Raw genomic sequence first — 14,074 nt, 5'->3', positions numbered from 1 at the left:
ACCAACATTTAAAGGCGATATGAATTCTATGCAGTCAATGTACTGTCATTTCTACATGGAGTCTACAAAACATTAAGAACACCTGCTATTTCCACTGACATAGACTGACCAGGTGAATCCAGGTGAAAGCTATGAATCCCTTATTGATGTCACTTGTTAAATCCACTTCAATCAGTGTAGATGAAGGGGAGGAGATGGTAGTAGGTGCCAGGCGTACCGTTTTGTGTCAAGAACTGCAACGCTGCTGGGTTTTTCCACGCGCAACAGTTCCCTGTGTGTATCAAGAACGGTCCACCATCCAAAGGACATCCAGCCAACTTGACATAACTGTTGGAAGCATTGGAGTCAACATTGGGGGGTGGGGTTGAATTTTTCCACATTTTGTTACGATACAGCCTTATTATAAAATGGATTAAATTGTGTGGGGTTTTTTCTCATCAATCTGGACACAATACCCCATAATGACAAAGTGGTATGGTTAACACTTTTGAGAACAGATGGTAATGATGACATTAAACTGTCACTGTAATGATACATCTATTAAGATACCTAGATATGAGCTATTGCATAGCATGACATGAATGTGCAATAGATATGCTATCGATATATTGCATTAACCTTTAATAATGTGGCTAAGACAAATCGTTACCCCAAATTCCGGTAATTTTCCCAAAATCCATGTTTTTCCAATCCTGCATGGAGGACACTGGATTTCCTGCTTGATCCCTCCTTATTCCGGGATTATTTTGTGTTGTTATGTGTTAATAACATTAAGACTACGTTACCCATGAGGCAATGTGCCACCCATGCAGGGTTGTTGAGCATATGCCTTGCATGGCTACACACAGTGATATCGCTAGCTGAAGTATCTATTTATTAAAAGTAGTTCAAGCTAATTGTCATGCATCAAGGAACAAACATAACATACTGTATTCTGATTCTGGAAAACCTTGGAATGTAGTGGATCTTTTCAACCCTAGCTATAGCTCTATCAGACTACTGCAACACCAGAGCAGGCTAACACTATACAGTAGATCAATGATCACCAACCGGTCAATCGCGATCGACCGTTCGATCACCAAGGCATACCAAGTGGATCACCAAACATTTCTGTAAAAAAAAAAAACGATGATAATCCCTTGGGTTCCATTTTGAATCATTTTAAGTGTCTAAAGGTAGAACTTTGCCTACTCGGCAGGCCGAGAGAACAAATCAAGTGCAACTATAGGCCTACCGCTGGCCAATCAGATAGCTCAGATCCATAGACCTTGAACGCAGAGCAAAGTTGATACCGTGAGAATTCAAAACTTTTGCAACTATGATTAGAAAGAGACTCAACGAAAACAGCAAAGAAGACCGTGTCCCCATTTTCTCAGCTGTCCCCCTCCGAAAGACCTAAAGAACATCTAATTATATCAATGTCATGCACCCATCTGAGCATATTCCCCTGTCTGTTATACCAGCTAGGTCCCTGTCATTCCCCTGTCTGTTATACCAGCTAGGTCCCTGTCATTCCCCTGTCTGTCATGCTAGCTAGGTCTCGGTCATTCCCCTGTCTGATATTCCCCTGTCTGTTATGCTAGCTAGGTCTCTGTCATTCCCCTGTCTGTTATGCTAGCTAGGTCCCTGTCATTCCCCTGTCTGTTATGCTAGCTAGGTCTCTGTCATTCCCCTGTCTGTTATGCTAGCTAGGTCTCTGTCATTCCCCTGTCTGTTATGCTAGCTAGGTCTCTGTCATTCCCCTGTCTGTTATGCTAGCTAGGTCCCTGTCATTCCCCTGTCTGTTATGCTAGCTAGGTCTCTGTCATTCCCCTGTCTGTAATGCTAGCTAGGTCTCTGTCATTCCCTGTCTGATATTCCCCTGTCTGTTATGCTAGCTAGGTCTCTGTCATTCCCCTGTCTGTCATGCTAGCTAGGTCCCTGTCATTCCCCTGTCTGTTATACCAGCTAGGTCTCTGTCATTCCCGTGTCTGTAATGCCAGCTAGGTCTCTGTCATTCCCCTGTCTGTTATGCTAGCTAGGTCCCTGTCATTCCCCTGTCTGTTATGCTAGCTAGGTCTCTGTCATTCCCCTGTCTGTTATGCTAGCTAGGTCCCTGTCATTCCCCTGTCTGTTATGCTAGCTAGGTCTCTGTCATTCCCCTGTCTGTTATGCTAGCTAGGTCTCTGTCATTCCCCTGTCTGTAATGCTAGCTAGGTCTCTGTCATTCCTGTCTGATATTCCCCTGTCTGTTATGCTAGCTAGGTCTCTGTCATTCCCCTGTCTGTTATGCTAGCTAGGTCCCTGTCATTCCCCTGTCTGTTATGCTAGCTAGGTCTCTGTCATTCCCCTGTCTGTAATGCTAGCTAGGTCTCTGTCATTCCCCTGTCTGATATTCCCCTGTCTGTTATGCTAGCTAGGTCTCTGTCATTCCCCTGTCTGTCATGCTAGCTAGGTCCCTGTCATTCCCCTGTCTGTTATGCCAGCTAGGTCTCTGTCATTCCCCTGTCTGTAATGCTAGCTAGGTCTCTGTCATTCCCCTGTCTGTTATGCTAGCTAGGTCTCTGTCATTCCCCTGTCTGATATTCCCCTGTCTGTTATGCTAGCTAGGTCCCTGTCATTCCCCTGTCTGTTATGCTAGCTAGGTCTCTGTCATTCCCCTGTCTGTTATGCTAGCTAGGTCTCTGTCATTCCCCTGTCTGTTATGCTATTCCCTGTCATTCCCCTGTCTGTTATGCTAGCTAGGTCTCTGTCATTCCCCTGTCTGTTATGCTAGCTAGGTCTCTGTCATTCCCCTGTCTGTTATGCTAGCTAGGTCCCTGTCATTCCCCTGTCTGTTATGCTAGCTAGGTCTCTGTCATTCCCCTGTCTGTTATGCTAGCTAGGTCTCTGTCACTCCCCTGTCTGTTATGCTAGCTAGGTCCCTGTCATTCCCCTGTCTGTTATGCTAGCTAGGTCTCTGTCATTCCCCTGTCTGTTATGCTAGCTAGGTCTCTGTCATTCCCCCTGTTATGCTAGCTAGGTCTCTGTCATTCCCCTGTCTGTTATGCTAGCTAGGTCTCTGTCATTCCCCTGTCTGTTATGCTAGCTAGGTCCCTGTCATTCCCCTGTCTGTTATGCTAGCTAGGTCTCTGTCATTCCCCTGTCTGTTATGCTAGCTAGGTCTCTGTCATTCCCCTGTCTGTTATGCTAGCTAGGTCTCTGTCACTCCCCTGTCTGATATTCCCCTGTCTGTCATGCTAGATATGTGTCTGTTGTGCTCTCCTGTTTTCCATGCTAGCTGGGTGTCTGTTTTTCTCCTGTTGTCATGGGGTGGCACGGTAGCCTAGTGGTTAGAGCGTTGGACTAGTAACCGGAAGGTTGCAAGTTCAAACCCCCGAGCTGACAAGGTACAAATATCGTTCTGCCCCTGAACAGGCAGTTAACCCACTGTTCCTAGGCCATCATTGAAAATAAGAATTTGTTCTTAACTGAATTGCCTAGTAAAATAAAGGTAAAACAATGGTAGCTAGGTGTCTGTTATTCTCCTGTTGTCATGGTAGCTAGGTGTCTGTTATTTTCCTGTCTGTCATGGTAGCTAGGTGTCTGTTATTCTTCTGTTGTCATGGTAGCTAGGTGTCTGTTATTCTTCTGTTGTCATGGTAGCTATGTGTCTGTTATTCTCCTGTTGTCATGGTAGCTATGTGTCTGTTATTCTCCTGTTGTCATGGTAGCTAGGTGTCTGTTATTCTCCTGTTGTCATGGTAGCTAGGTGTCTGTTATTCTTCTGTTGTCATGGTAGCTAGGTGTCTGTTATTCTCTTGTTGTAATGCTAGATATGTGTACATTATTCTCCACCATTCTAGCTGTTTGTGTGGTGGTGAGCCAGTCTTTATCAGCCATCACCACTACACCATACAATACTGAGACAGTCTTTATCAGCCATACAATACTGAGACAGTCTTTATCAGCCATCACCACTGCACCATACAATACTGAGACAGTCTTTATCAACCACTACACCATACAATACTGAGACAGTCTTTATCAGCCATCACCACTACACCATACAAAACTGAGCCAGTCTTTATCAACCACACAATACTGAGACAGTCTTTATCAACCACTACACCATACAATACTGAGACAGTCTTTATCAACCACTACACCATACAATACTGAGACAGTCTTTATCAACCACTACACCATACAATACTGAGACAGTCTTTATCAACCACTACACCATACAATACTGAGACAGTCTTTATCAGCCACTACACCATACAATACTGAGACAGTCTTTATCAACCACTACACCATACAATACTGAGACAGTCTTTATCAACCACTACACCATACAATACTGAGCCAGTCTTTATCAGCCACACAATACTGAGACAGTCTTTATCAGCCATACAATACTGAGACAGTCACATTCACTCTATCAGCGGTTCATTCATCGAGTCATTGTGCAAATAATTTCAGATCTTATCCGTCTAACCGTTATAGGCAGTTGGGGATGAATGTATCTAAATATTAGCTGTTAAATCACAGGTTTGGAACAGACATCAATTATGGAACAGTATGGCAGTCACATCAATGTCTTCCCTATCAGAACATTGATGCAATTTAGGTGGCACATATGGAGCTGGAATCCCTAATGTTGTAAACTGGCACGACCGTTTGGGATATTATAAACAAAACAAAAAAGGTCACTCTAAAAACAAACAAACACTGGTTTTGTTTTCTATGTCACTGCAAAAACTACATGTTTACCATTGATGCTCCTCTCAATACAAACATTCCTCCGTTTAAACAACAATTAACGACAACAATAACAAAAGTGTCGGGGGCGAACAGTGAGATAGATATAACAGGCTTAATGTTGTACTCACCAGATCGTGGTTGGTAGAGTTGGAGTCTTCCTCAGGGAAAGGCTTGGACACCCCCAGCGCTATACAGTTAGCAAAGATGGCTATCAGGATGAAGATGTCAAAGGGTCTAGAGAGGAGAGTGGTCATGGAAACAACAAAAACAACCAAAAACAATCCATATTGAAATGAAAACGGATGTCCTGACTCTCTGTGGTCACTAAAGATCACACCCCACTGGATACAACCTCGTTCAAACAACATTGTTGACCTAATGGGTTATGAAAGGAGAAGTCAAGAGGACTGGGATGTGAAAACTTTTAAAATGGTTTGAAAGCATAGTATATATTAGAAATTCAACAAACTTTTGGTTGTCCTTTTTCTGAGTGTGTGAATATAGGTTGTAATCTCACTGATCAACAGCTCAACCAGAGGAGGCTGGTGGGAGGATCTATAGGGGGACAGGCTCATTTTAATGACTGGAATGAGATAAATAGCATGGTATCTAACCATTACAATGAGCCAAATCCTCCTAGCGCTCATCCCACCAGTTTCGACCACATATTATCCCATTACGATACGTGCCATCCCACTGAGCACACTACGTCATTTTAATGTGGATAATTGGGTAATATTTGGTTAGTAATGTTAACCCCAGTGTCCAGTGTAAATTAACAATCTGGCCATCGTACCATCATGGCCACCTAATCATCCCCAGCTTCTAATTGGCAAAAACAACAACCAGAACAATACTTATACAACAACAATAATACTACTACCAATAGCAGTACTACTACAACAATACTGACTGTATACTACTACTACAACAACAACAATACTACTATTAATAGGAGTACTACTACAATACTGACTGTATACTACTACAACAACAATACTACTACTAATAGGAGTACTACTACAATACTGACTGTATACTACTACTACAACAACAACAATACTACTATTAATAGGAGTACTACTACAATACTGACTGTATACTACTACAACAACAACAATACTACTACTAATAGGAGTACTACAACAATACTGACTGTATACTACTACTACTGCTATTACTACTACAACAACAACAATACTACTACTCATAGCAGTACTACTACAACAATACTGACTGTATACTACTACAACAAAAATACTTATACTACTACTACTAGTAGTAGCACTACAACAACAACTACTACACTTACGGTCAGGTCTATACGTATTTGGACAGTGACACCGGCTGCATCATTTTGTTTCTGTACGCCGCCACAATGGATTAGAAAGGAAACAGTCACAATGTGCTTGAAGTGCAGACATTCATCTTCAATTTCAGGGTTTTTCAAAATTATTGTATGAACCGTGTAGGAATTACGACCATTTTTATACACCCCCCTAAACTAACGTAATCATAAATGAAATTGTAAGTTTTAATACTTGGTTGCAAATCCTTTGCAGTCGATAACTGCCTGAAGTCTGGAACCCATAGACATCACCAGATGCTGGGTTTCTTCCCTGGTGATGCTCTGCCAGGCCTTTACTACAGCTGTCTTCACTTCCTGCTTGTTCTTGGAGAGTTTTGCCTTCAGCAAGTGAAATGCTCAATTGGATTCAGGTCAGGTGATTGACTTAGCCATTGCAGAACATTCAACTTATTTGCCTTAAAAAAAAAGGATTGGGTTGCTTTCGCAGTATTGCTTCGGGTCATTGTCCAGCTGCACTGTGAAGCGCCGTCCAATGAGTTTTGAAGCATTTGGCAGAATCTGAGCAGATAATAATATTAGCCCTAAACACTTCAGAATGCATCCTGCTGCTTTGGTCAGCAATCACATCATCAATAAAATACAAGGGGACCAGTTCCATTAGCAGCCATACATGTCCACGCCATAACACCACCTCCTCCATGCTTCACAGATGAAATGGTATACTTTTGATCATGAGCAGCTACTTCCCTTCTCCATACTCTTCTCTTCACATCATTCTGGTACAAGTGGATCATCTGTCCATAGGGTGTTGTTCCAGAACTGTACAGACATTGTTTTTTTTAATGTTGTTTTGGCCAACTGTAATCTGGTCTTCCTGTTTTTTTTTAAGGCTTACCAATGGTTTACATCTTGTGATAAACCCTCTGTCTTTTACTCTGGTGACGTCTTCTCTTGATTGTTGACATAGATACACCTGGAGGGTGTTCTTGATCTGGACAACTGTTGTGAAGGTGTTTTTTTCTTCACCAGGGAAATAATTATTCTGTTATCCACTAAAGTTGTTTTCCGTGGTCTTCTGGGCCTTTTGGTGTTCTCTGAGCTCTCCAGTGCCTTATTTCTTTTAAAGAACGTACCAAATAGTTGATTTGGCCACACGTAATGTTTTTGTTTAGATTTGTCAGCCTAATGATGGCTTACTTCACTGGCAGTGACAGATCTTTGGACTTCATGTTTGAGGGTTAACAGCAACAGATTCCAAATGTAAAAATGCCACACTTGAAATGAACTCTATACCTTTTATCTAGTTACTTGTAAATGAACTAATGAGAGAATAACACACACCTGGCCATGGAACAGCTGATTAGCCAATTATCCAATTACTTTTGGTCCCTTATAAAGGGGGGCATATATAAAAGGTGTTGTAATTAAAGCTCTTTCATTTATTTATTTAACGAGGCAAGTCAGTTAAGAACACATTCTTATTTACAATGACAGCCTACTGGGGTACAGTGGGTTAACTGCCTTGTTCAGGGGCAGGATGACAGATTTTTACCTTGTCAGCTTGGGAATTTGAACCAGCAACCTTTTCAGTTACATTGCCCAATGCTCAGCTCATATTAATGTATTAACTCCAATATGCTGTCGTAGACAGCTAAAATAATAATAACTTGGAGAATGTCCAAATATGTATTAAACTGACTGTGTTGTATATTCTATATAACTGGAAGAGGAAGAGTAGCTGCTGCCTTGGCAGGAACTAATGGGGATCCATAATAAACCCCAGGAAGAGTAGCTGCAGGAACTAATGGGGATCCATAATAAACCCCAGGAAGAGTAGCTGCAGGAACTAATGGGGATCCATAATAAACCCCAGGAAGAGTAGCTGCTGCCTTGGCAGGAACCAATGGGGATCCATAATAAACCCCAGGAAGAGTAGCTGCTGCCTTGGCAGGAACTAATGGGGATCCATAATAAACCCCAGGAAGAGTAGCTGCTGGCCTTGGGGATCCATAATAAACCCCAGGAAGAGTAGCTGCTGCCTTGGCAGGAACTGGGGATCCATAATAAACCCCAGGAAGAGTAGCTGCTGCCTTGGCAGGAACTAATGGGGATCCATAATAAACCCCAGGAAGAGTAGCTGCTGCCTTGGCATGAACTAATGGGGATCCATAATAAACCCCAGGAAGAGTAGCTGCTGCCTTGGCAGGAACTAATAGGGATCCATAATAAACCCCAGGAAGAGTAGCTGCTGCCTTGGCAGGAACTAATAGGGATCCATAATAAACCCCAGGAAGAGTAGCTGCTGCCTTGGCAGGAACTAATGGGGATCCATAATAAACCCCAGGAAGAGTAGCTGCTGCCTTGGCAGGAACTAATGGGGATCCATAATAAACCCCAGGAAGAGTAGCTGCTGCCTTGGCATGAACTAATGGGGATCCATGATAAACCCCAGGAAGAGTAGCTGCTGCCTTGGCAGGAACTAATGGGGATCCATAATAAACCCCAGGAAGAGTAGCTGCTGCCTTGGCATGAACTAATGGGGATCCATGATAAACCCCAGGAAGAGTAGCTGCTGTCTTGCCAGGAACTAATTAAGATCCATAATAAACCCCAGGAAGAGTAGCTGCTGCCTTGGCAGGAACTAATGGGGATCCATCATAAACCCCAGGAAGAGTAGCTGCTGCCTTGGCAGGAACTAATGGGGATCCATAATAAACCCCAGGAAGAGTAGCTGCTGCCTTGGCAGGAACTAATGGGGATCCATAATAAACCCCAGGAAGAGTAGCTGCTGCCTTGGCAGGAACTAATGGGGATCCATGATAAACCCCAGGAAGAGTAGCTGCTGCCTTGGCATGAACTAATGGGGATCCATGATAAACCCCAGGAAGAGTAGCTGCTGTCTTGCCAGGAACTAATTAAGATCCATAATAAACCCCAGGAAGAGTAGCTGCTGCCTTGGCAGGAAGATCCATCATAAACCCCAGGAAGAGTAGCTGCTGCCTTGGCAGGAACTAATGGGGATCCATAATAAACCCCAGGAAGAGTAGCTGCTGCCTTGGCAGGAACTAATGGGGATCCATAATAAACCCCAGGAAGAGTAGCTGCTGCCTTGGCAGGAACTAATGGGGATCCATAATAAACCCCAGGAAGAGTAGCTGCTGCCTTGGCAGGAACTAATGGGGATCCATAATAAACCCCAGGAAGAGTAGCTGCTGCCTTGGCAGGAACTAATGGGGATCCATAATAAACCCCAGGAAGAGTAGCTGCTGCCTTGGCAGGAACTAATGGGGATCCATCATAAACCCCAGGAAGAGTAGCTGCTGCCTTGGCAGGAACTAATGGGGATCCATAATAAACCCCAGGAAGAGTAGCTGCTGCCTTGGCAGGAACTAATAGGGATCCATAATAAACCCCAGGAAGAGTAGCTGCTGCCTTGGCAGGAACTAATGGGGATCCTTAATAAATACACATACAAATACAACAACATCAATACTACTACTTCTACTTCGACTACTACTACAACAACAACCACAACAATACATTTCCTACAACAACCACAACAATGTTTATACTACAACAACAATCCTTATACTACACCATCAAAAACAATAATTATACTACTACTACAGCAACAATACTTATACTACAACAACAACAATAACAACAACATACACTAGACCAGTGTTTCTCAACCTCTGATAAAGTCCTCATCTCTCTCTGTCCTCTCACACAGGCCTTTTCTCATTTGGGAATAAAATCTTTCCTCCGTCCTCTCCTCCGTCCTCTCTCCTCCGTCCTCTCTCCTCCATCCTCTCTCCTCCGTCCTCTCTCCTCCGTCCTCTCCTCCGTCCTCTCTCCTCCGTCCTCTCTCCTCCATCCTCCTCCTCCTCTCTCCTCCGTCCTCTCTCCTCCGTCCTCTCTCCTCCGTCCTCTCTCCTCCGTCCTCTCTCCTCCGTCCTCTCTCCTCCGTCCTCTCTCCTCCGTCCTCTCTCCTCCGTCCTCTCTCTCCTCCGTCTCTCTCTCCGTCTCTCTCCTCTCCGTCCTCTCTCCTCCGTCCTCTCTCCTCCACTTTAGACATTTATTTAGTAATCCACCTCTGTAAATTTAATTTGCCCGATGACGCGCAAGTGAAGAAGGAGTCTCATTTCATACAAACACATTTTTTTGTACACATTCCCCCTCCTCGGCGCCTCTCCTCAATTACCTTTTACCTTTTTCAAAAGGAGACTAGAGAGGATTGAGGAGAAAGGACACAGGAGCTGAGAAAATTCAATTGAGAAAAGGCCACACTTGCTTTCTCTCTCTCATCTCTCATCTCTCTCTCCACCCCTCTCTCTCCACCTCTCTTTCTCCCCTCTCTGTCTCCCTCTTTCTCCCTCTGACTCTCTAGCTAACCAACCGGCCCCTCAGGTAGTTGTCTTCTCTATTAACTCGGACTGAACTAGAACTCACCTTTAGAATAATAAGTGGTTTGAATCTAGGTCGTCTTCATGCCACATGCCTGGCAACTCAGACTGGTATCATAGACTAGACGTAACATTGTAAATGTAAAGTATGATACGTTATGTTTGGTATGGTTACATAAGACAGAAGGTTACTTAAAAGACATGAACGAAAAAAGGGTAGTTGGTCGTGGTGGATGGGTGGGCGTAGATAACGCCTAGCAACCCAAGGGTTGTTTGAATCTCATCACGGACAACTTTAGCATTTTAGCTAATTAGCAACTTTGTAACTACTTACTACTTTTTAGCTACTTTGCAACTACTTAGCATGTTAGCTAAGCCTTCTCCAAACACTCCAAACACTAACATGAACCGTTTTAGCTAACCCTTCCCCAAACTTAACCAATGAACCTAATCCTAACCCTAACCATTAGCCCCTAAATCCTAGACAAGCTAGCGTTAGCCAGCTAGCTAATGTTACTGTTAGACACCTAGCCACCCATAGCTAACATTAGCCACAACAAATTGGAATTCGTAACCTATCATACAAAATGGATAATGGACATCCACAAATTAATACATACCATACGAAACGTAACATATCATACTACATGGAGTGTCTTGGTTTTACGTACAGAATAATACAAAATGCACTGAGACCAGGTTGGGTAACTTGGTCTACTTTTCTGTGTATTGTGTGTCTGTTAAGTAAGTTAGCTCTAGTGAGTGTCAATGTTTTCCCACTGGTAATAATTTCAATGTGGAAATGTGGGTAATATTTGGTTGAAACGTTGACCAACCTTTATTCACCCACTCAAAAAAAACAGGCAAAGGATTGTTGAATACCTAATGTTTATCACTATGCTTTCAGCCTGTCACACCCTGATCTGTTTCACCTGTTTTGTGCTTGTTTCCACCCCTTCCAGGTGTCGCCCATCTTCTCCATTATCCCCTGTGTATTTATACCTGTGTCCTCTGTTTGTCTGTTCCCAGTTCGTCTTGTTTTGTCAAGTCAACCAGTGTGGTTTTTTCCGTGCTCCTGTTTATCCTATTCTGTGTTTTTCTAGTCCTCCCGGTTCTGACCTTAGCCTGCCCTGACACTGAGTCCGCCTACCTGACCATTCAGCCTGCCCTGACCTCGAGCCTGCCTGCCACTCTGTTCCGCCTGGACTCTGACCTGGTTTTTGATATTTTGCCTGTCCACAAACTGTCTCTCGCCCCTTTTTTTATAATAAATATCATAGACTAGAACCATCTGCCTCCCAGCTGCATCTGGGTCTCACCCTTTATCGTTATACAACCATCTAAAAGCACAACCAAATTCCAATGGGAAAAAAAGTCAGATTTTTGGTTTAGCTGCATCAAATCAGACTTTATTTAACGTGCATTTAAAGTTTGATTAAGTCCTATTCTTTAACTTCGATTTTTTTGGTTGAGATGGAATGTAAAAATCCAACAAATCAATTATTTGTTTGTAATTAATCATTCATTTGCATTATTCAACTGGAATTCAATCCAGACTAAGTCAGTGGCACAGACGCAACTCTCCAATCAGAACATCTCCTTCAAATGTTAATATTTGGTTGCCTTGACAACCAAACGCAATTCAACATCTAGTTTGTCTAAAAAGGAATCATGTATATGTTGGATTCACGTCTCCATCTCAACCAAAAATCGACATTTAAAAATGTGACTAAATCTAATTTAATCTAAACTTTAAATGCATTTTAAATAAAGTTTGATTTGATGTTATCCTATTCTTTAACTTTCAATTTGAAATTAACCAGAGCTTTAAACCCTAGGCCTAATTGTATTGTCTATTTTTAGTTGAACTCTGGGTTGAATTGAAACAATAGTTGTTGGTTGACTTTGCAAATGCTTTAGAGGCCTAAATAGTATCATTAATGATATATGATTCATAGTTTATGGTTACATTTAATTTTCTCTATTGAACCTACACTATGGAATGAATTCGATATCAACAGTGGATCTAAGTAGAGATATCTCAATAATCATTTTCACAATAGCACATTGGTAATAGTCAGTGACAAAACTCACAGCTAAACTGGGCTTAGTTAAAACCCTGGATTGGAGATCAAAGGGATAGCTGTAGATACAACATCTCTCCAGTAGGAGGTGCTGTAAATACATCAACTCTCCAGTAGGATGAGCTGTAAATACATCAATTCTCCAGTAGGAGGTGCTGTAGATACAACATCTCTCCAGTAGGAGGTGCTGTAAATACATCAACTCTCCAGTAGGAGGAGCTGTAAATACATCAACTCTCCAGTAGGAGGTGCTGTAGATACAACATCTCTCCAGTAGGAGGTGCTGTAAATACATCAACTCTCCAGTAGGAGGTGCTGTAAATACATCAACTCTCCAGTAGGAGGAGCTGTAATACATCAACTCTCCAGTAGGAGGTGCTGTAAATACATCAACTCTCCAGTAGGAGGTGCTGTAAATACATCAACTCTCCAGTAGGAGGTGCTGTAAATACATCAACTCTCCAGTAGGAGGTGCTGTAAATACATCAACTCTCCAGTAGGAGGTGTTGTAAATACATCAACTCTCCAGTAGGAGGTGCTGTAGATAGATCAACTCTCTAGTAGGACATGCTGTAGATACATCAGCTGTTCCAAGTGCTACTGCAAACCAATCAGCTGTAGGTAAAGGATACTTCCACTCTACGATGGAGAGCGCAGCCCTGCGTATAGGGTTGTTGAGTTTGAGGCAGTAAAGGGCTCTGGGCGCTCTCTGGACCTTGTCAGAACCCTGTACCACTTTCTTATTATGATGGCTCTTCTTCCTCTGCGTCCCCGTGGAACTGGTCGTAGAGTGGAGTGTGTCCGTCCTTGTCATCTTCACTCCTCCGTTTTCGGCCATACCGTCCTCCGTCCACTCCGCGTCTCCTTTCTTCTCCCCTCCCTCCTCCTCCTCCTCCTCCTCCTCCTCCTCCTCCTCTTCTCCCTCTTCTCCCTCTCCTCCACCCTCCTCTCCTTCGTCTGTGTTGGTGTACCCGTTCCGGCCATTGTCTGAGGAAGAGGAGGAAGAGAAGGAAGAGGAGAGAGTTAGACCAAAATCAGGAGAACTTGACTCCTTCATGGGTTAGGTTACTCCCAGTAGAGATAGTCCAATGTAAAGAGTTATTAAATCAATAGTACCATGTTCCTCTCTGTTCTGTGTGTTTCTATATCCACTGAAAACCGTAAAACCCAGTTAACCCCATCCCCCACCTCGAGCTTAAACCTAACCCTATCCCCCACCTCGAGATTAAACCTAACCCTATCCCCCACCTCAACCTTAAACCTAACCCCATCCCCCACCTCGAGCTTAAACCTAACCCTATCCCCCACCTCGAGCTTAAACCTAACCCTATCCCCCCACCTCGAGCTTAAACCTAACCCTATCCCCCACCTCGAGCTTAAACCTAACCCTATCCCCCACCTCGACCTTAAACCTAACCCTATCCCCCACCTCGACCTTAAACCTAACCCTATACCCCACCTCGACCTTAAACCTAACCCTATCCCCCACCTCGACCTTAAACCTAACCCTATCCCCCACCTCGAGCTTAAACCTAACCCTATCCCCCACC

The 14,074-nt window shown here is 43.3% G+C and overlaps 1 protein-coding gene across 1 annotated transcript in view; it reads right to left on the bottom strand.

Moving 5' to 3' along the window:
• Window positions 1-13,378, bottom strand: part of LOC121841031 (voltage-dependent L-type calcium channel subunit alpha-1F-like) — a 107,769-nt gene extending 94,391 nt beyond the window's left edge. The window contains 2 exon segments of the mRNA XM_042306950.1: window positions 4,854-4,959; window positions 13,157-13,378. Coding sequence (XP_042162884.1) covers window positions 4,854-4,959; window positions 13,157-13,362 — 312 coding nt within the window. The 5' untranslated portion in view covers window positions 13,363-13,378.
• Window positions 13,379-14,074: the final 696 nt, after the last annotated feature.

This window comes from Oncorhynchus tshawytscha, linkage group LG26 (assembly GCF_018296145.1).
Source record: "Oncorhynchus tshawytscha isolate Ot180627B linkage group LG26, Otsh_v2.0, whole genome shotgun sequence".
Classification (NCBI taxonomy): Eukaryota; Metazoa; Chordata; class Actinopteri; order Salmoniformes; family Salmonidae; genus Oncorhynchus; species Oncorhynchus tshawytscha.
This window is presented reverse-complemented; position numbering and strand designations above follow the sequence as displayed.